Source organism: Ylistrum balloti, unplaced genomic scaffold, assembly GCF_031769215.1.
Source record: "Ylistrum balloti isolate Yb309-2 unplaced genomic scaffold, AGI_CSIRO_Ybal_v1 Utg370392, whole genome shotgun sequence".
In the NCBI taxonomy this organism is placed as follows: Eukaryota; Metazoa; Mollusca; class Bivalvia; order Pectinida; family Pectinidae; genus Ylistrum; species Ylistrum balloti.
This window is the reverse complement of record NW_026782271.1, coordinates 556,707-582,964: the sequence shown is the minus strand read 5'-3', so window position 1 is coordinate 582,964 and position 26,258 is coordinate 556,707. Positions and strand designations below refer to the sequence as shown.

At 34.1% G+C, this 26,258-nt stretch overlaps 2 protein-coding genes across 2 annotated transcripts in view; one reads left to right on the top strand and one right to left on the bottom strand.

The window, feature by feature from the left end:
* Nucleotides 1-235: 235 nt before the first annotated feature.
* On the bottom strand, nt 236-859 carry LOC132554333 (FACT complex subunit SSRP1-like). The gene is made up of 2 exons (XM_060218639.1): nt 706-859; nt 236-645 (listed from the first exon to the last, which is right to left on the bottom strand). Exons 1-2 carry the CDS (start codon nt 857-859, stop codon nt 236-238), a joined length of 564 nt encoding a protein of 187 aa, XP_060074622.1.
* Nucleotides 860-15,190: 14,331 nt separating this feature from the next.
* LOC132554332 (mucin-2-like) overlaps nt 15,191-26,258 on the top strand; it is a 30,916-nt gene continuing 19,848 nt past the window's right edge. The window contains exons 1-3 of the mRNA XM_060218637.1: nt 15,191-15,227; nt 23,491-23,648; nt 25,997-26,246. Coding sequence (XP_060074620.1) covers nt 15,191-15,227; nt 23,491-23,648; nt 25,997-26,246 — 445 coding nt within the window. The remainder of the gene's footprint in view (nt 15,228-23,490; nt 23,649-25,996; nt 26,247-26,258) is intronic.

Genomic DNA, 26,258 nt, shown 5'->3' with positions numbered 1-26,258 from the left:
AGGTCACCGAGTGCAGTCATGTGGGATAGATTTATCCTCCATGGGTGTTCCACATTGGACATGTCTATCCTACATGGGCAGAGGTGGGAGAAATATCTATCCTATATGGGCAGAGGTGGGAGAAAGGGGGATCTCAACACTCAGGAGAGATTATTAAGCTTTCAAACACAAGGCTTAATATGAATACACCGACACTTTTCCCGGTCCTTAATAATCATTTATACCTTTTCAATTATTACCGTCCAGGTCTTTCCATCATGTCTGACCCTTCAGGCCTTTTCTTCACCTCTGACCCTCCGGACCTTTCCTTCACCTCTGACCCTCCGGACCTTTCCTTCACCTCTGACCCTCCAGACCTTTCCTTCAGCTCTGACTTTGCAGGCCTTTCCTTCAGCTCTGACTTTCCAGGCCTTTCCTTCAGCTCTGACTTTCCAGGCCTATTATCCTTCACCTCTGACCCTCCGGACCTTTCCTTCACCTCTGACCCTCCGGACCTTTCCTTCACCTCTGACCCTCCAGACCTTTCCTTCAGCTCTGACTTTGCAGGCCTTTCCTTCAGCTCTGACTTTCCAGGCCTTTCCTTCAGCTCTGACTTTCCAGGCCTATTATCCTTCACCTCTGACCCTCCAAACCTTTCCTTCACCTCTGACTTTCCAGGCCTTTCCTTCAACTCTTGACTTTCCAGGCCTATCCTTCACCTCTGACCCCCAGACCTTTCCTTCATCTCTGACCCTCCAGGCCTTTCCTTCACCTCTGACCTTCCAGGCCTTTCCTTCATCTCTGACCCTACAAACCTTTCCTTCAGCTCTGACTTTGCAGGCCTTTCCTTCAGCTCTGACTTTGCAGGCCTTTCCTTCATCTCTGACTTTCCAGGCCTATTATCCTTCACCTCTGACCCTGTGTTATATTTCCTTCACTTGTGTGTAGTCCTTCACCTGTGTTCCAGACCTCTCCTTCAGCTCTGACTTTGCAGGCCTTTCCTTATATTTTCCACCTTGTGTGTAGATCTGACTTTCCAGTTATATTTTACACCTGTGTGTAGACCTTTGTTACCTTTTATACTTGTGTGTCACCTCTGTTACCCTCCAGACCTTTCCTTCAGCTCTGACTTTGCAGGCCTTTCCTTCATTTTTCCAGGCCTTGTGTGTAGCTCTGACTTTGTTTTATATTACCCTCCACCTTGTGTGTCAGCTCTGACTTATATTTCCTATACTTGTGTGTTTCCTTCAGCTCTGACTTTCCAGGCCTATATTTTATACTTGTGTGTCACCTCTGACCCTCCGTGTTTTATATTATACTTGTGTGTAGCTCTGACTTTGCAGGCCTTTCCTTCATTTTTCCAGGCCTTGTGTTAGCTCTGACTTTCCAGGCCTATATTTTACCCTACTTGTGTGTAGACCCTGTGTTTTATATTATACTTGTGTGTCAGCTCTGACTTTGCAGGCCTTTCCTTCAGCTCTGATATTTCCTATACTTGTGTGTAGATCCTGTGTTATATTTTATACCTGTGTGTAGACCTTGTGTTATATTTTATACTTGTGTGTAGTCTTTGTGTTCACCTCTCCTTCCACCTGTGTGTACAAACATGTTTTTATAACTTTTAAGGTCTTGTGTGTAGACGATGTGCTATATTTTATACTTGTGTATAGACGCTGTGTTATATTTTATACTTGTGTGTAGTCTTTGTGTTATATTCGATACTTGTGTTTAGACGTTGTGTTATATTTTATACTTGTGTGTAGATGCTGTGTTATATTTTACACCTGTGTGTAGACGCTGTGTTATGTTTTATACTTGTGTGTAGACGCTGTGTTATATTTTATACTTGTGTATAGACGCTGGGTTATATTTTATACTTGTGTGTAGACGCTGTGTTATATTTTATACTTGTGTGTAGACGCTGGGTTATATTTTATACTTGTGTGTAGACGCTGTGTTATATTTTATACTTGTGTGTAGACGCTGGGTTATATTTTATACTTGTGTGTAGACGCTGGGTTATATTTTATACTTGTGTGTAGTCTTTGTGTTATATCTTATACTTGTGTGTAGACACTGTGCTATATTTTATACGAGTGTGTACCGCTATGTTATATTTTATACTTGTGTGTAGACGCTGTGTTTTATATTATACTTGTGTGTAGACGCTGTGTTATATTTTATACTTGTGTGTAGACGTTGTGTTATATTTTATACTTGTGTGTAGGCGCTTTGTTATATTTTATACTTGTGTGTAGACGTTGTGTTATATCTTATACTTGTGTGTAGACGCTGTGTTATATTTTATACTTGTGTGTAAACGCTGTGTTATATTTTATACTTGTGTATAGACGCTGTGTTATATCTTATACTTGTGTGTAGACGCTGTGTTATATTTTATACTTGTGTATAGACGTTGTGTTATGTTTTATATCTGTGTGTAGACGTGTTATATCTTATACTGTTGTGTAGACACTGTGTTATATTTTATACTTAGGCTGGGGTGTATTTCTCACCTGTGTGCACGCGCTTTAGTCTGCTGAGATAAACCGCCATTGTATGTACATTTTATTTTTGTTTATTTGTTTAAATCTTCCTATACTTTGTACAATGGAGCTGTCGTTGTGTTATGTTTCGTCTTTGTATGATGTTTTGTTAATTTCTTTCCTTTTCGTATCGTATGAAAAAGGCGGTTAAATCTGGGATTATTTCACGTTATACTAAAGTATCTAGTAATTGCTACTCCCTGCTAAAGCTCACTCAGCTATCTGAACAACGTGGATGCCCTGTCAACAATAATCTGATTACGCGGAATGTCCTGGTGAGGTCAACATCATGTGATCAGGTGATATGTTCTGGTGAGGTCAACATCATGTGATCAGGTGATATGTTCTGCTGGGGCCGATATATGTTATCGGGTGATATGTTCTGCTGGGGCCGATATAACGTGATCAGGTGCTATGTTCTGCTGGGGCCGATATATGTGATCAGGTGCTATGTTCTGCTGGGGCCGATATATGTGATCAGGTGCTATGTTCTGCTGGGGCCGATATATGTGATCAGGTGCTATGTTCTGCTGGGGCCGATATATGTGATCAGGTGCTATGTTCTGCTGGGGACGATATATCTGATCGGGTGATATGTTCTGCTGGGGCCGATATAATGTGATCACGTGAGATGCCTTGCTGGGGCCGATATAATGTGATCACGTGAGATGCCTTGCTGGGGCCGATATAATGTGATCACGTGAGATGCCTTGCTGGGGCCGATATAATGTGATCACGTGAGATGCCCTGCTGGGGCCGATATATGTGATCGGGTGATATGTTCTGCTGGGGCCGATATAATGTGATCACGTGAGATGCCTTGCTGGGGCCGATATAATGTGATCACGTGAGATGCCTTGCTGGGGCCGATATAATGTGATCACGTGAGATGCCCTGCTGGGGTCGATATATGTGATCAGGTGGAATATTCTTGCCTGGATCAATATTATGTGATTAGGTGGGATGTCACATATGTCCTTCGCCTTCAGTTCAGCATACCTCAAAAACACTCACACTCATAAGCACACATCTCATTTACACCAAGAGTCCGCCCTTAAATACCCGTGTATAGATATTGATAATAATTATAACCCCGAATCGTGTGTGTTGACAATGAGGTACAAGGTATATACTAACGCTGTACTATAGCTTGATACAAATGACCCTTCATTCAGCGTTCTTGTCTTTTCTTCTGGCTCATTAGGATGTGATCAAGTGAGATGTCCTGCTGGGTTATTGTGTTTCCTTAAAATTATATTCAATATGTGCACAGGAATTGTCTTCAACATCGGGAAAATATCTTATCTGTTTCATTCTGTATCAAGTGGATGTATAAATACAAAGGGCGACATTCCTTTTGCGCAGTTTGTAAATGCTTGTGTAAGATGTGAATGTGAATAGATAAAAAAAGCACCAGAGTGTTTCCAAGTGTTAACAAAATAAAGGAACGCAGGGCATCAGTTGAACTTTTGCGTGGCAAGTCTAGAAACTCAAGTAAGGAATGCATTATTTCTATTTTTACGTGCTGTTTTGGTTTTTCACTCTCAAATTTCCAGTCTTTGTTATTATACCAGCTTCAGATTAAGAAGGTTATCACATTTCCTAATGTGTATTATCCAGTCAGTGGCGGCTTGGCCTCGTGTGTATCTGTAAAACTGCATAATTACACTTTGCTCTATGTATTTTACTGAAGATTATAGACTATAGACGCTTTAGTGACTATTTACACAGGATTTTGCATTACAGGAACAAAAAACGATACGTCCAATAAGCTTAGGTGATATTCAGAATTCGCTGATACTTTTCGAAAACTATTATGTACTCGACTGTGATAGAGATTTAACCATCGATAGATATTAATTCGAAAAAAAACTGATATGAATGACTTTTAAAAAATTGTCTTGCTTGACGTACTGGTATTTGACTTAATTCTCCTTTCAGCAGTAAATTGTCTGTACAGTAGATATGGAATGCAGCGTTAGTTTTAAGAGTTAGGGTCGCTATTGATATGGTAGAAGATGGAGAAAAACTTATCAAATTGTATGCCACCAACAATGTTTCAACCTTTTATTTCAGACTTTATATGTGATAGAGGTACTTTCTTGATGGTGAGACGATAATTATCGAACATTGTTTTACATTGATGGACTTGAATAAGTGATTGTAAATATTTTTTCAATTGATAAAAAATTTCCGAAATATTACTTAAAGCTTGAAGCAAAAACTATGTATTTTTCACTTAAGTCATGAAGTTGAGTATCTTCTTTGATATTACATAATGCATTTTTGAAGGTTTTTCGTGGCCTTAATCTGTCCCCGAATATTAGAAAATTAACGTTTATAGCAATAGCCAACAGGTTCAATAAGATTGATTCTACCACGCGTTGCCCATCTTCTAATCAAGCGTAACAATGTGCCACACCTCAATAATATTTGAAATGATAATATCAGTACGAACTAGTTCGAAATACCGTAAGGGATTGTCTTTCCCGATGGTTGGAATTTTCTGTTTATTTAGAGTTTAAAACAAAACGGATGGACTCTACAGAAAATTCATGAACCAGACGACGTTTTAAAAATTAATCTTATTTTACAATGATTTTTTTTTATTAGGATTTCATTTCATTTTCCTAAATTGCGAGAAATAGACCCCAAATCGGGAGCCTTCGGCGCTTTCCGTAAAGGAATTTTTTATCGTCAACACATTCATTATCATTCATTCGTCATATATTGGGGAAATGATTGAGATTAATCTTGTTGACAGAAATGGGAGAATACAATTAAAACAACCCTTTTTTCTGTATTAATTTTTAAAACCAAACACACATGAAATATCTTGCTTTACTCTCGAAACCTTTTTCATAGCACTTAATGCTTTAAATTAGAAAAATCACAAGTAAAGAGTTTTAAAGAGACAACATCTTTGGTTTTGTGGCAATGAGTTAAAATTAAAAAAAAATGACACGGAGAAAGAAATCAGTTTTCAAACTTTTTAATTGGTATAAAAACTAGTAGCATTTTCTATATATTCGCATATTTTGATTAAATACTTCATGTTGGTAAAGTCTGAATTATTAATCATTTTTTGTAGACATTTCATTTCCAACAGCTGATATCCATCCATTTTCTTCCTTTCCGTAGAAATAAGAATTAGTCATAAATTGACAGTTATATGACATCAACACTTGACAGTTTAGAGTGTAAATATATTTAGAAACATCTTAGATGACTGACAAGGACACTGATATTTGATAATGTGAAGTTCATATGACACAAACGTACTTTTGTAATCTATTTTCTTAAGTATTAGGGCACGCCCATTATTGAAACTATATGTTAAAATGTATATTAGTAGCTAAAGGAAGGCATCTTTTGGGCCGAGTGATGTCAGTGTATGGTTGACTTCATTATTGTGAAACAGTTATACCAGAAAAATACATATAGTAACTTAAAACCTGCTTAGGTAATGGTACTACATTCCATTTCCCTCTTTCATTTCGACATTTAAACTTGAAGTCGTTTTTATTGTGACGTAACAATAGAATTTGCCATTGTCTTGTCAAAAACAATCGTGTGCCGGATCTTCCGTAATATCATAGGCCTGTGAAATACAATGCCCCCAAAATCTCCATTTCATTTCCTACTTTCATTTCGACATTTAAACTTAACTGACGTCACGATAAAATTTGCATTTTATTGGCAGAAACTAGTGATGCGACTGACCAATTGCATGCTATCTTTCATTGAAACAGCGCGAAGATATCGACGTGACAACAAAATCGTCATTCACACTCAAAATAAAATAAATAACACCAGGATATGCAAAGAATACAAATATTATTTACTGAAAGACCATTGCAGAATGACTACATTTTCTACTTAATGGAAGACACCTGCCATGTAAATTTTTGTTCATTGATGTAAGATCTCAAAGTAAAAACCAGGTGAGTAACAACGAAATCATCAGATATATTAACATGTATCGAAACATGTCTTTATGTCACACAAGATTATTTCTTTTTGATATCGGGATCTTTTAAACATTGAGAAATCATGTTATTGACTCTCTTGTATATCTAGTCCAACATGTAAAACACCAAAGGTTAGGGAAATAGACTTGTTACTATCTGAAAACGGAAAATTATCTTTAGCATGCAGGCACTGAACGGATTTTTTTTAATCGATGGTATGAATGCATATTGGTAGCATAAAACTTACACATATATTGAGGTTCATGTTTTTTGTTTAGAATGGGCGTCATAAATAAATGGGCACTTAACCTAAATTGCTTTGAATTGCACGCAACGGGACTCCCGAATGTTGTTCAGTGAGGTAGCCACCATATACTACAAGGAGACCTCGCCTCAATGTTATGTAATAAAAAAATAAGTAAGGTACTCATGGGATTGTGCTCGCATAGTTCACCGGGATCATTATTTACACAAAGCCCACGGAAAGTGTCATGTAACCATAGAAAATGCTATTTATAAAATACCATATACAATGAGGCAATACCTCCAATCCCTCTATTATTAACGATGAAAAACATATTGAAAGGAACAGATATTATGTAAACAACATTAAGGATTGTAGTTTTACCATTTTACGCAGTAGGATCAATTTATTCATTGTGAGATTGTCGGAGGTCTTGTCAAAAAATAGTCGGGTGCCGGATCTTCTGTAATATCATAGGCATGTGAAATACAAATACAATGGCCCCGAAACCTCCATAAAGGCAATTTATATAAAAATGCTGCTTAATATGCATTGTCTAATAATACCGTAAATCTTGAGAAACGAGTCTTCTAACAGAAATCAACAATTTATCGGACTGTTTACTGGGGTAACAGGCCAACATATCGATAATTTAAAGACGTCAGATTTTGTGACTGTACAGAGATATGTAGATATGAGGTATGGAACGGGTTACACATACATGTGAAATCAATTTACGACAAAGAAACGTACATATCTTCGCTTTGCAGATGGTAGACACGGTTGTTAGATATGAAGGCACCAAGGTTTATTGTAACCTGTATCCCTACTTTAAAATTGATTGGAATGGTGGCATGGTTCTGATTTGGCGTTTTTCTGAAATGATCAACATTTATATAATTATAGGGCTCCTCTCCATCTAGCTCTGCCCATTTCTTTCAATTCCTTTGGATTTTCTTATGTCGCCTCCTAGGTTTCACTGACGAGTCCCAGAAGGACAGTTGTATGATTCAGTTTCTGATTGTGAACTTGTATTAAATGATGTTATTCACGTGTGTGCATGTTTTGACAAATTTAATATTGCTTCAAAACAGGAAATAAATTGCATATCTTATCATATACGGTCTGGAAGAATGTCTATACAGTTTTATCAAATATGGATGTTTTCCAAGCAAACTCTCGTGGAAATACACAGTGAGAAATGCTATTTTGAATGTATCTGAACGAGACTGGAAAGAACGTGTAATAAGGCGGGCAGACCTAAATCGTTTTCGAAATATACATGTAAGGATCGTGTTACCGGCTCGCTTGGCTGTGGTATGGATAAGTAATTACTAAGATTTCTCCAACATATAATTTAATCTGCCGCTGCCTGACCAGTAACTATAAACATAACAATCGCGCCACATAAACTCTGGTCGCTGAGCTTAGAGGAACCTAACATGACTCAATAGTTTGGATTTCTAGTTAAACTTGGATCACTACCAATTCCCAGTTGTGTGTGTGACTCTTGTAAAAAGATGTCAGTGACATTGTGAATCATTTAATAATAGACTGCCTGGTGTGTTTTGACGCAAGAGACGCCCTACAAACGTTCATGGTAAACTTACTTCCGGTTCATCAGAGCGTTAATATTCTAAATGACGATGAGAGACTTTCAGAATTTCTACTTGGAGGAGAAACTATGGGACTAACTGTAAGTTCAGAAGACTGGAAACTAGTCATGGTCGATAAAAGGATAAAAGCTTAAAGGTCAACTGATGTAAATATGAAACATAACATTTATCAAAAATATTCATTACTATATGTTTATATAACATTTTCCCCCTATATAATTTGTTTGCTGATCTTCACTTGTTGGAGGAAATAAAGATATTCAATTCAATTCATTCAATTCAATTCATGCTAAATATTCAGATATTGTATGAAAATTAACTTACATTGTACAAGAAAAAAAAGTTAGAAAAATCATAGTTATGAACTTTCAAAAGAAAGTTAAGGAGAAACATTGTTCATGAGAGAATCGAAACTTTTATTTTTTTTAATTATTATTATTATTATTTTTAAAAAAAATGGTAGGTGGCCTTCTATCCCCATAGTTGTTTATATAAGGTAAGGTTATGTGCTTTGTAGCGGTAGAATTTTTAGATACTGGTACCGTTATATCCTGTCGTTAATGATAACGTAACATGCTTAGATGAGGACTTATAAAGAGTATTGCGAAGAGTTTTTTCTTCCTCCTGTTATAATGATTCCATCGTTTATATCATTAACTTGTTTAGAAATTAACGTAATGCAAATTAAAGATATATGCACGTCTAATCTGGTTTAAATCATCGATGGAAAACAGTGAATCGGTCGTGGCTTACTATTTTTCAATTCAGTTCAACAAATTCTATTGTGTTTGATGTTCTTACACAAAAGTATGAGATAACAGGCAATGTCTATATAAATCTTCTCCTTGCCCAGTTCATGTTGATTGATATTACATTTACAGTGATACAATAATACCTATAAATTTCATGTACACATTATATCAATTAATTATGGTAAATTGTGATTAATATCTTAGTTTTAACTTGGACCTGTTCCGCGTACATATTTATTTTAATGTATGTTTTTAAAACAGTGTTTTTAATAATGGATATACACTGTCAAAGTGCTGAAGTAAAACAAACTAAACAAATTAACTAGTATAAAATTCTAATTATCAAATATAAATCATTGAAATTACGCCATATTTACACTTGAGTATGTACAGATATTTAAGTCAACACAGTGTACAGAGACCCGATCACACTGGTCCCATGACGTCACACCAGCGTAAAATGAGGCTTCTGAATCTACACCTATGTACATATATCTTAAAAAAGGCACCGATTCCTAAACACTTATTTTAAATAAAAATATAGTGTCGGAATCCTGGATAAATTTAGAAACTAACCTATACGGGAAAAATATTCACAAAGTTTGGGAAATATTTTTTATCTAACTTTGAATTCGGTGATGTAGCGAATTCCTAGTGGAAATCCTTCTTTATTCATAGTAAATAAACTTCTGAACTTTAACTCAAAAAAGGGACCGATTCCTCACAACTTATTTTCAATTTTCAAATATCATATTAAAGCTTATAAAATTATCATCCAAATGTATACGGGAAAAATACTGTCATTTGAACGAAAAAATGCTTTATTCAAGTTTAAAGATTTTCTCTCTATATAATCTATAGTAACAGTTCAGGTGAAAAATCGACTCAGGCTGGCGCATGCGCAGCACGCTACAGGAAAGATTGCTGGTAAGAAAGTTTCTTGAGAGGGATCGATTTATTTACTTCATGTGTGCGGGGTGTTATATATCTCTTTAGATCATGAAACAATATAAGGCGACGTAAACAATTTTTTATAGCTAAAATGAAAAAAAAAATCCTCTCGTGAAATAAAACTAGTATTTAGAGTAACAAATAAAGAATACGTGCATTTCTAGTTATTTATGATATAGACATCATAGGACACCAATCAAGTGTATATTTCTATCTGTTCCTCATATAAACACAAACAAGTAACAAAGTATATATGTTCGAGAGGTCCTAGCTCACCCAACCAGTTTAAGTAGGTTCTGAAAATATTTGTAGTTTACTTAATTGATTAACATGGTGTATGTAGGTATTTCAGTATGTATACCTGTGAGCTGGATTATTTGTCTACCGAAGGTCCAACTCTAGGTGATAAATATTTGGATTGAATGCCATGTTAGTAACTTATAATGTCTTCCTTCAATACTTCTTTATGTTGGCTACAAACACAGTACCGTAAGGATAGGATTAGAATATTGAGCGAAAAGCAATTACTCGCACTGACCCTCGTTCAACCGAGTCTATTTGGACAGCAAGGTGATAATCTCCAGTTACAGGTGTGAACGCCGTTTGACACTCCTGTTCGTTTCATATCACCAACTTTTGCCGTTATTGTTTTGGTACTTCAGGGAGATTAAGTACGGGTGATACTATTTGCTTTGCCACATGCTTTACAGACAACAGCATAACCTTCTGTTTATCTCAAGTTAAGATAGATTTTGTCACGTCGTGTAACCTGGTGAAGCTACTATTTTTATACAAAGGAGCAAGATCATATTAAGGAATACATACATCAGCATGTTTCAATACATTTTCAAGAAAATGGGGGTAAATAGCAATACAGTGCTGACTCGGTTGAACGAGGGTCAGTGCGAGTAATTGCTTTTCGCTCAATATTCTAATCCTATCCTTACGGTACTGTGTTTGTAGCCAACATAAAGAAGTATTGAAGGAAGACATTATAAGTTACTAACATGGCATTCAATCCAAATATTTATCACCTAGAGTTGGACCTTCGGTAGACAAATAATCCAGCTCACAGGTATACATACTGAAATACCTACATACACCATGTTAATCAATTAAGTAAACTACAAATATTTTCAGAACCTACTTAAACTGGTTGGGTGAGCTAGGACCTCTCGAACATATATACTTTGTTACTTGTTTGTGTGAGGTGACCAGTTGCCATACTGTAGGTAAATGTCAGATATTGGTAGTGAGGTGACAACTTGCCATAAGTTGTCAACTCTCTTCCAATATATATGGCATTTACCTACAGTATGACAAGTTGTCACCTCACTACCAATATATATGACATTTACCCACAGTATGGCAAGTGTCACCTCACTAAAAATACCTCTGACATTTACCTACAGTATGACAAGTTGTCACCTCACTACCAATACTTCTGACATTTCCCTACAGTATGACAACTGATCATCTCACTACCAATAACTATGACATTTACCTACAGTATGACAACTGATCATCTCACTACCAATATATATATTTACCTACAGTATGACAACTGATCATCTCACTACCAATAACTATGACATTTACCTACAGTATGACAACTGATCACCTCACTACCAATAACTATGACATTTACCTACAGTATGACAACTGATCATCTCGCTACCAATACTTCTGACATTTCCCTACAGTATGACAAGTTGTCAACTCTCTATCAATCTTTAGTGAATAGTATAAAACAGATGTATTATTCTGTAGAATGCTTGTACAATGTTTTACATGGTTATCTACTTCTGTCATATCATGAGGTTAAATGCAGACGTCATGATCGTTTAGACATGTTAAGAAATATCAACTGACAAAATTAATTTGGTTTATCATTGGTTTTATTTACATTTCGGTTTTTATATATCTTCGGTTTCCTGCTCATTTGGTCTTTGTTCCGATTTTATCTTTGTATGTTGATATTGCGATATGACTGCACTTCTATGTATTTGATGTTTAAATAATATCTGTATGACCTGGATTACACCACATAGTGTGAGGTCGGTGTCTTTTAATCAAGAATAAAATTGTAGTTCTTAGTAAAAGCGTTTTGTTCATGCTCACTGATTCATGAAAAGGTTCAGCCATCAAACACGTACCTTTTCCATTGGTGTGGCTAATATTGTCTTTGAAGATTGAAGTAGGTCATATGTAGTAATGAAAGGTTCACGTTAAATCTAGAGCAAAACGGTTTTGTAGTTGTAGAGCGTTAGTCATGAAGTCAAAGGAAAATATTAAGGCTAGGTCATTGGGTATAGTATGTGAAGAAAACATAAATGTAACTACGTTGGTATAGTAAACAGATACTGAGAAGTGGTGGGTCTATTTGATATGGATACTATACAAGGTAAAAGTCATAGTGATATAGACGGATAGCAAAGCATGCAGTTTTATATTGCGTGTAATACATAGGATGATGTCAGTGGAATTAGAATGTATGCAGGACATTTGTGTTTTTTGCTGGTAGCCAAGAGAGGTGTGTCATTGAGTTTAGAATATATGCAGGGCATTTGGGTTTTTTGCTGGTAGCCAAGAGAGGTGTGTCATTGAGTTTAGAATATATGCAGGGCATTTGGGTTTTTTTGCTGGTAGCCAAGAGAGGTGTGTCCTTGAGTTTAGAATATATGCAGGGCATTTGGGTTTTTTGCTGGTGTGTCAGCCATTTGAGAGAGTGTGTCATTGAGTTTGGGTTTTTTGCTGGTAGAATATGTGTCATGCAGGGCATTTGGGTTTTTTGCTGGTAGCCAAGAGAGGTGTGTCATTGAGTTTAGAATATATGCAGGACATTTGGGTGAAGTGGAATGTTTTGATATTCTATAGAAAATTTCACTGAGTATAAGTATATAAGATACTGATGCATCAATTACACCTGTATGGGTTAAATGTCACGTTGGTGACGTATTAACATTTGTATGAGATGGTAATGTAGATAGTTTGTTCGTATTAAGCTTTTATATCACATACAATATAATTTCGATGTGAGTAGTACCTGGACTAAGATTACTCACACCTGGAATGTGACCAGCGGATTCTTTAGAAACAGAGATTCGTAGCCCCATACTGTGCAAATTTAAATTTCATAGACTGTTGATCAGTTGATTATTTAGTTATTATATTGCTGTCTGCTGGCATGTTATGAATACTTGTGTCAGTATATGTGTTGAACACCATCCTGTATCCCGGTCACGTATTAAAACATATTGACACGGTTTTTTTAAAAATTACTTCAATAACCAGTATATCCAAATTAGAAATTTAACGATATACAATATATATGAAAATATGCTAACGTTCCTGTTCAAAAATACTTTCAGTTCTTAGATATATTCCATACAACTACTTTTAGGGATATACACTAGTTGTGCTTGATAAATACATATTCAATTGTTTTGGCATTGTGTTACTAGTACTTTCTACTGCGTTTATTTATAAAGTATGCCTCATTCAACATCTGTCTTAAATTAAATAACATGATATCAATAAATAGATTTTGTTATTTTGAGCGCACGTTTGTGATCAATTAAAGCTCGACGATAGCTGTCTTATCTCTGTAAAATCTAGATTCACTGGTAACCCCATGGTCTTAAGCTGGATAACGTCTATCATTGACCTAAGCCGAATTCGAACAAAATACTAGCAAATCACTATATAAACCCATTATGTAACTATTTATAATATAATTGTAATAACGTCACGACAATTGTTCACCTGACAATCTCTCAAAAACCTGGATCTATTGAAAATGCTGTGCCATTAATGCAAAAATGCATAATTCGCCACGAGCCGGCAAACATCCGTGTACGTTTCAAAAGCATTGCTATGAAGGAATTAAACTTGTTTTGCTCACTACCCATTGTAGACATTGGCCTGTGATACAATAGTTTTGTTTGGGGCTTGCACAGGTAAAATTATGGGTAAATGACGGGTCTGTTACGCTCTGTGAATATTAATGCGCTGTTCTGACACACTCACTGAGGTGTTACGTCCCATAAAGAGGTAGGGCTCGATATTATTACTTACTTAGTAGGTCACATCTGAAGCATGTAGAAATACATATATATTTGGTTCAACAGAAAATTTCATTTTGACAAGATCCCCATTCAAGTGACAGGTGTAGTAGACGATATAGGGCCGCCTGCCCAACTTAATGTTTGGACATAAAATGTGCCGAACTAGATAGAGTGAACGACGCATCTTCACCAGTCGTAGGCATTGGCTAACAGGTAAAAACATACGCATTTGGAAGTAAGTTTTGAAATTGCTATTGTTTTAGGAACAAATATGCTTTTTTTATAATTTCATTATGACGAAATAGCAAGCATATAAATGTCTTTAACATATATATATATATATACTGCATTTTTATGTAACCCTATTTTTTTATCAAAGGATTTATTTCTAAAAGGAGATAGTTATCACATAATTTAGTATATCAGAGTGGAAAGGTTTTTCTTATCTATCTTTAAGTAGAATGCTGATTGTGCTTTTTAAGCGAACCATGCCTAATACGCGATTGTTGTATACTTTTTGTCCAGTTGTGAATGGAGATTTCAAATGACCACAGGGATAAGTGTAAACACCAGGTGACAATGCTTTAGCAAGGACTAATTGTATTTTACCGTGAGCGACATAAATAGTATCCATTGTACATTTCTAACTATTGGAAATAAATATTTATACGTGGAAATATTTGAGTGACCAGGTACAACACGTAGACGAAATTGTTTGTAGGCGATAAAATGCTCGAAAATTTCAATCGTTAAATGCATATTTTATTGCATCGCGTTATTGGTTAAGACAACGTCCACTTGTATACAGGTTCCACGTGTCATTTATGAGCAAATCAACAGGTACTTACATTCATTAGATACTTAAAGAATTATCAGCATTTTCAATAATTACGTTCTATATGCTATTTTATGAAAGTTCCTATTTCAAGTGTGTCGCATTAAAAAGTTGTCAATTATTTCCAGATGCTGGAGATACCGACAGGAGGATCGCATATGAAGTGAAAACAAGGATTATTTTGTGATGAAGGACGTTTTCCCCAGGCTGAGTAGCCGATTAGTTAGACATGGGAATCATGCTTTTGAAAAGTTTCGGTGTAACAGGTAAGTACAAAGCCCATGATACACTACTACCTCTCAGAAACATATATTAGTAGATACTGAAAATAGTACAACAACTTTGCGTTATGACATGTACAATTTATGTGATGTTTACAGGTAGTTACATCACAATGATATGTAGATACGCTAAATAGAGGATGTTACATGAGTTAACATTTTAAACAGTTTAAAACAGATTGGTGAAAATGTGTCTTGGAATTTTCTTTTTTAGCATGTCTTTAACAAGGTGAAATAAAACCCATCCGTGACTAATTTATCAATTTCACATTTTCTAACATCCGTGTAAATATAAAACATAGGATTAAAACAAAAATATGTAAAGAGTGTCAATGCACTGATAGAATAGTATCTACGAGCTAAATCAAATTCTAGACACCTAATCGGACAATAAAATTGATTTTGTCTGATGAACCGATCTTGATTCCGTTAAAAAGTTTATCATGGAGAAAGATATCAGAATAAGGTTTTACTTTCGTTTCATATTTTTTAGATTTTACTTCCGTAACCAAGGTTTTACTTCCGTTGTTTAGGTTTAAGGTTGTACTTCCGTTACTTAGATTTTACTTCCGTTGTTTAGGTTTAAGGATGTACTTCCGTAACTTAGATTTTACTTCCGTTAGTTAGGTTTAATGTTTCATTTCCGTTACTTAGGTTTTACTTCCGTTAGTTAAGTTTAATGTTTCATTTCCGTTACTTAGGCTTTACTTCCGTTAGTTAGGTTTAATGTTTCATTTCCGTTACTTAGGTCTTACTTCCGTTAGTTAAGTTTAATGTTTCATTTCCGTTACTTAGGTTTTACTTCCGTTGTTTAGGTTCAATGTTTCATTTCCGTTACTTAGGTTTTACTTCCGTTGTTTAGGTTTAATGTTTAATTTCCGTTACTTAGGACAATTCAAATGTCATGAATGAAAGAAAAAAGCAACGATTACCTTGCAACTGAATGTCTAACTGCCATGGAGAGTTGTTAATTTAATGACAAGTTGAAATACAGGTTTTAAAGTAATCCCTATTATTCCAAAACAAACTGAAATGAAAAAGGACAATGAAAAGATAGTTTGTATGTTTAAATTTGTAAAGGAAATTTCATGTATTAATTTTTTTGTCTCCCAATGGAGGGGCAAATACACGTGATATTTGACAGGTACACATTTAAAAAATTGGGGTTTACATTAGCAGCACATTCAGTAGGAGAGTAAATAGTGTAGCATTACCGTATGTAAAGGTAGACCAGAGACTGACCAACAACTGACCTGCAGCCCATTGGTTGAAGTTTATGAGCCTACGTTATTAATTAAACGTGAATGCTTTGAATACACGTCCCATTATCATTACATTAAATAATGTCCCACATGATTCTGCATGACAGAAAAGTTTCATTTTACACACTAATATTTTATTGAGAATACTTTTGTAAGAACAGGTATTGTGTCAGTAATTTTCATTACAATTAACACCATTAAACTCTCATGTTCTGGGAGATTATTCTTAAGCATTTCCAAATTGGTATAACATCGAAAATCCGAATGAAACAACATTGCAATTAAATTGGTTATGAAAGTAAACAATATCAAAACGAATACAAATAAAAAAAACAATTAATTTTAAATTCGAGTTGTTGTAGATGCAATTTGTTGCCCACCACAAAGAAGAAGTAATTGTCGTCTGCAGTGACGATTACCTCCTTAAGCATGTAATGCTGTGATCTTTTAATGTATAATATCATTCATTTTGTAAGGTGTGTACATATCTTCATTTCTATTTTTGCAAATATTTGAGTCACATTGATCCATGATTCAAAAGTTGAATTTATTTGTCGACATGAAAAAAACCAGCGGCTTATGTAATGTTTGAACATCTTTGTGTTCATGGTATAAAGTACAGTCATTGTGTATTATAAAACCCACTTCTTACTATACAAAAGGAAGATGTCAATAGACATGTAATTCAAACTGAAAATCAGTAAAATTACGTAAAGACAAGCCTGTACATGGACGGATACCCACAAATAATTCAAGCATAAAAAAGTTATACGTCAACGAAGTTAGAACTGGATAACGTCGAAACCAATATGCATTGTAACTTGCTTTTATTTTATCTTCATATCGCACAGAAATGAAGGACAACTTGCAATGTTGTTGCAATGTTATGATAGCGTGAGGTAAAGCAGAATGTGAAAGTCAATCTACCACCACGTCATAAAATCACCATTCATCATTCATTGGTAAATTGCATTAAATCTGACTATCCCAGTCCCTTTGAATGCTGGTTTAAGTGGTATATATTTCTGGGACAGAGATTGTGTTGCTTTGAGATATATCTTCTTTCATATCAAAGGTTGTTAACGTGCTTACACAGATTAAAGAAGATAACTTGTTTGATGCACCGATAGGACTTTAAATGGTTCAAGGTGAATTTCAAGGATCATAAAGCAGACTATTACAGTTCCATTGGGTGGCGTCACCGATTGATTTCTACTCAATTACACGTTTTACGTAATTATACACAACTCATAGACTTCAAACATTACATTAAACATATAGAAATATTAAGATTATTGTTTAGTTTTAGCTAATCTTCGAACATATGTCTATCGGCTGTCATTTTCCTCATTATATGAATACAAAAACGCTTTCCTTAAGGTGTGCAATAAGTTGGAAATCCGTTCTGTATTATGTTTTGTTTCATTTCAATTAAAAAGGTTTTAAAAGATTTAGAGCTTCGGTTGAACAGCAGGCGAAACACTTTCAAAAAGAGAAGACAGTATCACATTTCTAATACAAAAGGTTTTTTTTTTTTTTTGTAAGAAACGTCTTTTATACCTGAAAGCACCTGCCAGTTATTATATGTTTTCCACGAGGGAAACATTCAAGTTGACAAAATTGTATTTTCCAACTGACCTGTTACGACATTTACATAAAAAACTAATTTGTTTCTGTTCTGTTCATTTGTTATCTTAATCTTTCATAATGCTTTCATATATCGTTCACTTGATATATATATATGACAACTTTGCGGAACACAGAACGAGAACGATTTGTCATCTTAAAAACATGAAACGATGAATCAAATTCATAATCATAGGACTTTGTATATGATTAATATTCTTTTTCTTATGTTTTGGAAGTTGAAAATTTGAAATTTGTGTTGCTAAGAAAACGAAAAAAATAAATAAATACTGCATTCCATTAAAAAATTGAAACAAAAATGCTTCTTAAAATAGGTCATCATCCATTATTTATTTCAATTAGTTTGGGGTTTGACATATAGATCAATTGTACATGTTTTTACGCTTCAGTTCACGATAAACATAAATAACCACACTACTGGTACGCTTTTGTTTCGATAGACCATTACACGAAAATGGGTCATAGGCATTAAAGCTCGGTCCAGTGAACACATTTAAAAATCAAATGGCAAATGGTCGCTGAAGAGTATATTTACATGAGGCTAGTGAACCTATTTCTATTTAACAACTACATAAATATTGTCATACCATGATCCTGATAACATCGTGTAAAGCATGAATGATTAATGAAGAGCAGTTTTGTTTTTTATGATGGCTACTATCTGATATTTCGTCGAAATGATGTAAAGACGAAAATCCACAAAAGCGAAAAAAAAAAAAAAAACAACAACACATTAACTTTACACGTTGGCGTCTTTTTATCTCGATTTGGCGTCTTTTTGTTTTTTTAGGGGTTTTTTGCTTCGGGTTAACAGGAAAATATAACCTATACATCATAACTGTAGTATCGAATACTTTTCCTCTGTTGTCTCGCTATTGATTTCATATGAAAACAGAGCTGATCTTGTGATGCTGTATATGTTGGTTTCAATCTATTCATCGTAGGGATTGATCTATCTTAATTGATCTACTCTAACTATTTTAGTTCCAAATAGAGTAGCCATTATCCATTACATTACTGGCACTCCAACGAAGGAGCAGTTCTCAGTACCATGGTTTTGTCCTACGTCATACTGCTTAACTTATTTTTGTTCTGTTTTGTTTCCAGCGATACAAATCCTGTTCGTTCTACACATTTTTGGTTGATTGATTTAGTATACTAATTATTTATGTCAAAAACTTACATGGAAACACGATGTTGCTACGTTGCAAATCAGCCTTGTAATTTTTTACTAAAGCATATATGATACATTATGTATAATGAGGATTCTTATGAATGACCACAATTGTTACTCTGTATATATAACTTTGACACCATACGAGTCTTGATAAGCCCTGATAATGCGAGATGTCATGGGAATTAAACACATACGCCATTATTAAAGAATCATGTGACAAAACATAACTAGAATGCATTAGCGTGTTCTCTACAAAAGCTTGACAATACAAAAGAAAAAATGACATTGGCGGTTTAGTGGATCTTTGTCGCACACTCAGTAATTTCTTACATTGCTTAGTATATATATGTTTACATTTTACACCTGCCTCCATTTAAATATAACATATATCCGTAAGCAACAATTAAAATCATTTTCTTCGCAGCACTAATTTTATATTGGATTTCTTATCACATATGTAGCATTCACATTGTTTTAAAACATTTTATGTAGCATTGATTCCATTCAGTATTGAGCTTGTATATAATACAAGGTTATGGTTTCAGAAAGGATGTACACTTGCATAGTTGTAAGATTGTTATGTATGTCTAAAATATAAGCTATTCATTGAGTATCGTTAGGGATGCTACAGCTTATCAACATGAAAGACATTTATCATTTTTATCATTTCTTGTTTCTTCTTTCATTATCATAATTATTATAAGCAGCATTGAAAGAAAGAAGAAATGCTTGAAATTAAAATTTTCTACTTCAGTAATACATAGCATGCTTGTCTACACACTGCTAACTATTACGTTCATCCGACCATGGCGGTTATTTACATGAACCCACTGTAGGCTGGAGCAAAATAGAAATATATCGTCATTCAATATTTTAAGGTAATCATGTCATGATATGTAAAGAAAGTATTGATTAAAAGAAAACAAATATGCAGTTAAAAATCCTTAAGGTATAAAGATATCTCACTTGTAATGCAGGTCACGGGATACACATTATCATATAGAAACATCGGTATAACAAATCTATTCCATGAAACATTCAGCCTAAGCAAAGATACATTTAGATCAGATGGTATTCAATGGGTGTCTTTTCTACCAAATAACGCTGAAATTACTGAAAACATGATACAGGATACTATAAAATGTGTACTGCAAAATTTAAATATCAAGGGTGAAAACATATTATTGCAGACATGCACTTTCCATAGAGATTGAAACGTGTATTTCAGTCTTATGTCTTTAATTTCTTGTACACATGATGTGCCATGTTGCGTTTTTAAGATCCCTGAACATTACAAAAACAATTCATGTTGGTGTTATCGTGAAAAATACCGTCATTATTATAATGAACTTACCTTTATGTTGGTTTCAAATCATGTCGGTGTTATCATGAATAATTATGTCGTTGCTATAATGAATCTACCTCTATGTTGGTTTCAAATCATGTCGGTGTTATCGTGAAAAAAAATATCGGTGATATGATAAAGTTATGTTTATCTTGGTTTCAAAGCATGTCGATGTTATCGTGCAAAATCGTATCAGTGTTATCATGAAAATATATGTCGGTGTAATCATGAAGTCATCACCATCTCAGGTTTATGTCGTTCTTGTCATGACAAATTATGTCGGTGTTATTGTTAAAAACTATGTCGGTGTTGTCATGAATAATTATATCGGTGTTATCATGGAGTCACCATCTATCTCGGTTTCAAGTCATGTCGGTGTTACCATGTACAATTATGCCGGCGTTACCATGAATAATTATGTCGGTGTTATGATGAAGTTATGTCAAATACGTCTAGAACCTGTTCAGGTATTGAGAGTTTGTACGGGTGGTTTGAATAATGGGCAGCTTTGCATGCTCATAAATAGGAAATGTGACAACGAATTGACATGTTAGTATGATTTTAGGATATTCAACTTATCATGTACATTGCAACGTTCAGGAACACTTTATTTTAATTTGGTTGTGTGCTTTTTAAGTGACCCGTAAAGGCATGCCAGTTTTTGATGGATTTTGAATGCTTTGTGAGGAAACACAGATAATATTCCTGTTTAAAAGTGCATTTCACTCTGTCTCTCTCACTCAAAAAATCTTAAGAATTCAAATATGATGAGAACAATCAAATGCCACGTAACTACACAGTCATGCACACTATACCTCATATATATGTAAAAAAAAAAGGGAGAGAATGACAGGAAAAATCATCGAAAACTAAAATATTTTCCAATTATGCATGATATGGGTCAGGAAAGATTTATAATAAGCATTAAAAAACATTGAAAATTCTTTTATCATTTGTAAAGATCAAAGGACTCCTAATAATCTTGAGTAAAAAGTATATTTTGATATATATAAAAGAAGTACAGTAAAACACGGATAAGACGAAGTCGACGGAACCAAATGAAATATTCCACTTATCTGATGGTTCGACTTAGCCGTGTTTCTATGAACGGAGACATTTTACATCCAAGATTGACACTATTTCCATCGGTTGTTTACCGGAGGGTTACGAAAAGGTGGAGGACGTTGCAACGTCACTGAAGCATAACTTAAAATTTACACGTACAGCACCTTAAGAGCAAAATAGAAATAAAATAGAATAACATAAAACTTGCACTTTGTATAAGTACATGTATGTATACATATAAAAGGTATTCTTCTCAAACTTATCATATACTAAAAGCATTGTTTAAAGCATGAGAGTATATCCCTCATAAAAAAAATCCTTAAAATCTGTTTTAGATGGCTGAGTTAGGTTACACCTCAAAACTCGTTCTTCATATCAGAATAGGGATACTGATAACTTATTCAAAATAAAAAAAATGATAAAATAATATTTAAAAATTTGCAATACCAGCATTTATGCTAATTTGTGAGCTAAAAATTTAAAAAACGGAAAAGTATATATAGTTATTGAAATAAGGTCTACAAGCTATCTAGCTCGTCAAAATGTCAAATTATGATTTTATATTGTCTCAATGAATAAATTCTTTGTCCAGTTGTTAGCATTTAATTACATTTCTAGAAAAAATAAACAACGAACTTACGTAAACATGAGAAAACTGGACCAGCAATAATCCGGGCATTTTGATTCGATCTTATGAACGCATCATAAAGTATGATGGCTTAAATATTTGGGGACACATCTAAATCTTTTTTTCTCTCTCTCTCTCTTTATTTTTTCTTTTTCATCTTTCTAAAGAAACTTCTTTCGCTGTGGAATGATATGGCACTCTGCTATGTCTAAATAAGACACTTTTGAGAATGTTTTATAACTAAATTCAATCTGAAACCCACGAACGTGAGTGTTATGTGAAATGCGGTAGCATGTACAGTTCCGTTCTTGTTTAAGCCAATGTTGTAACGTTAACGCCTATTGTAGTTCACGTAGCATGTCTGGTGTAATGATAACTTATGTCACATATCAAGGCTGTCAAGAGAACAGTGTCGATACACAAAGTAAATGAAGACATATTCGTATATAATTAATTACTTCTACTCATGCGTCAGAATCTTACAGAAAAAAAAACCATTAAAAACAATTATGTTGTTAAATTGGAAAACGAAAGTAAGAATTATTGCTGTCCATTATAAATGATGTCATATACGATTGTTTTTTTTTTCAAGTAACAAAATATCCTAGTAGTAACAGAAAAACACAATGTTTTGCTTTATCATTTGATCTCAAAAATTGCTATTGATGTGCTAAGAAAGAATAGGTGCTTGGTAAATATTTCTTAAAAACCACTAATTTAACAACCGCGTCATCTGAAGATTTTAAGTGATACACGCATGTTAAATCTAGATAAAAAACGGCTTTCTATTTCAAAAGTGAAATCTATTCTTCCACCAGGTTGGGTACCTACAAGGAAGTTATATTAAAATCAAGCATAGTTGTCTGCGCAATTCTATAACTGGTCATTACATTTTTGAAAAACAGATCAGATAACAAAAAACTGCGCCAGGTTCAAAGGTTACATATCAAATTTAGTTGTGTCTCTTCATGAAGTATATATTCAACGATATGTTTCACCGATTGTTTAACGTTATTTAAGAACAACGGTCACCCTGTTGACAGGCGATTAGTGTACACTGCGTCCCAAATAACTAATGTTTGTCATTAGATTATAAAAATACAATAAATGTGTTTTTGTTTAAGGTGTGATTGTCCTGCTGTCAGTTTCCCGTGTTCTTTGCTGGGAATATCAGATTTTCGTAGAGAAAGGCAGCAAGGTCTCTATTCAGTCCCCAGGATATAAAGAGGGGAGCTACCCACTGAACCTCGACTGCAGATGGAACATAACCACAACCTCACACGTATGTAAACTGTTAATCGTATAAAATGACATCTAAGCAGAAGGACTCTTCTTTTAGGATAATTTAATTGCTTGTACTCGTGAGTAAATACATTGTCATGTTGTTATAACGTGGGGGATATAATGGCTAAATTATAATATTGAAAGTAAATTTGCACAATGTATGAGGTTGGTGTCAGGAACATAACTTCAGACGATATAAACCTGAAACAGGTTTTTTAATCAGTTATTCCAGCTATCCACATTGGACGAAAGAAAATGTGTCATTTTACGGAAAGTGGTGTTCTCCTATCTTAACCAAAAATAGAAATCGCACAATTGCAATGCTTACGTAAATTATGTGGGCGTTATTTCAGTCATAAAAATACAGTCACAGGCAATTGAAAAGAACTGTTAAAAAATCGCATATCATATGCCTATAAACATGATCATATTAAACCAAAACGAGATGTTGTTATGTAATGACAACGTATAAATCATGTTGAAAACGTGTTTGTAAGACACAAATAATATTCGAAATCTATCTATGTACCTTTAAGCGAACATTAGATATGGTGATTACTGACGTATGTGATCATAATAGGTAAAGCAGATCTGGAGATAGAATTGGGCGACAATAAAACATTTTAAATATAACATCAAATTATGCGATGGAGCAAAACCCATAACATAACATAACCCAAAGTACGTAATTTCACATGAAAAAAGGTGTGATGGGTTTTCGTCTGCCATGTGTGAAGCATCTGCGCTCTCCCATTACAATCTCAATAGAACCATAGTTTGTCAACAAATCTAGTAAGGAAAGAATTAAACTTATTAGTATAATTTATAAGTTAATAGAATATAAATGATCTTTCCATTTCGTGTGTGATTTATGAAATCAGTCTTACATTTTTGTATTCTATCGAGCCTCTGGCGATTAAAGATAAAAAAAAAGTGATCAGTCTCATAATCCGTATATCAACTGAAAACTTACTTGAGATTTTGTTTATCATTTTACTTGGGTATATATTATCATAATGTCAATAAGGAGTTGCATCAAATCTGTTTATCATGTATACGTGAAAGGTCAATAAGTGATGAAAATCAAACCTGCATAGTCACAGATCGCTGACACAGGTAAATTTTTAAGTACGATGAAACTTACTTGAGTTTTCATGCTCTGCTTATTAAAAATTTGTTGTTGTCAGTCAAATCTTAGCGCATAGGAAATTCTTCCTTAAATCATATACTTTGATTAATAGCTCACTCTATCATAATTATTTACTATCACAAAACACTTTATATGATGATGAAAGATGACATTTGCATGAATAGTGGAATTACGGGCATAGGGGAAAATAACGGGAGATACTAATTTCTAATTCCTGTTTTAAATAGTAAGTTAACATTTCCAAAGTAGATGGATATTAGCAAAGATGTCTTCTTCATACAGGAGATTTGTATTTATTATTTTCTTAAATTCGATTCCTTAAAATATGTGTGACGACAGCCCCAAAAGTTAAGATATTTAAAAGCAAAAAGATTTAAGACGAAACAGAGAAATTTATTGGGAGTATGAAGTTTCAACGGCAGTAACACATGATACAAATGGTTATAATTCCTTTTTTACTATAATATCGCGAAAACTCCTTCAAGTTATTTTAATATCAATTAATTAAAATACATAACATATTTCGTCAGGTATAACGTTATTGTGTAGTGTTAATATCAGGTTTCATTTGATTCCAGTAATAGTACTAGGGCAAGACATCATCTATATATGTAGTGAGCAAAATATGCCTTACAATGTGTCTTTTATCTTCAGATATATTTAAGAATTATGATAATTAAGAGTTTACAAATATTTGAAGTCTTATATGTTATATATACTATATTATAGTTATTCCTGTATGCCATATTTATATGGCAGATATGACGTTTATGATTTAACATCTCACAATCGACTTTGTAGGGTATACTAGCAATATTGGACATCTGTATTACCGGAACTGTTGAATGAATAAGCCAAACGCAAAATTGACCTTTAAGAATACATCGCAAACCATTGTTTTACCGATGCATTCATGAGTCCTTTGGCATGACTGAAGATGTTTTTACCATAAACTATTTTCAGTAATATAAAACTGCTATTTTTCATATATTTCTTCAGCGTTTTTACGAATATTCATATTCCTGTATACATTAATGTTCTAATATACACACGTATCTATCATTTTGTATAAAATCTATAAACAAATAGATTATTTTACGTTTGTTTGATGATAATGAGTACTTATATTTTCCTCAAATCATTATGGTAATCACTTCACATGAAATTACCTCCCTGACATTTTTTTATTATTTCAGGCAAAACTGAAATTAACATTTTCGGAATTCAACCTCGAATACCATAAATCATGTAGTTGGGACTATATTTTGATATACAATGGAACGTGTGGAAATGGCGAAGACATCAAGCGTTACTGTGGCACTACTGTGCCAAACAACATCGTTTCGAATACAGCTGAGACTTGTGTGGAGTTCCATTCGGATCAATATATAGTAAAGCCTGGCTTCCATCTGTTGATTACGTCCGAAGATACATCACAAAATGGTAGTTTTCATTGGT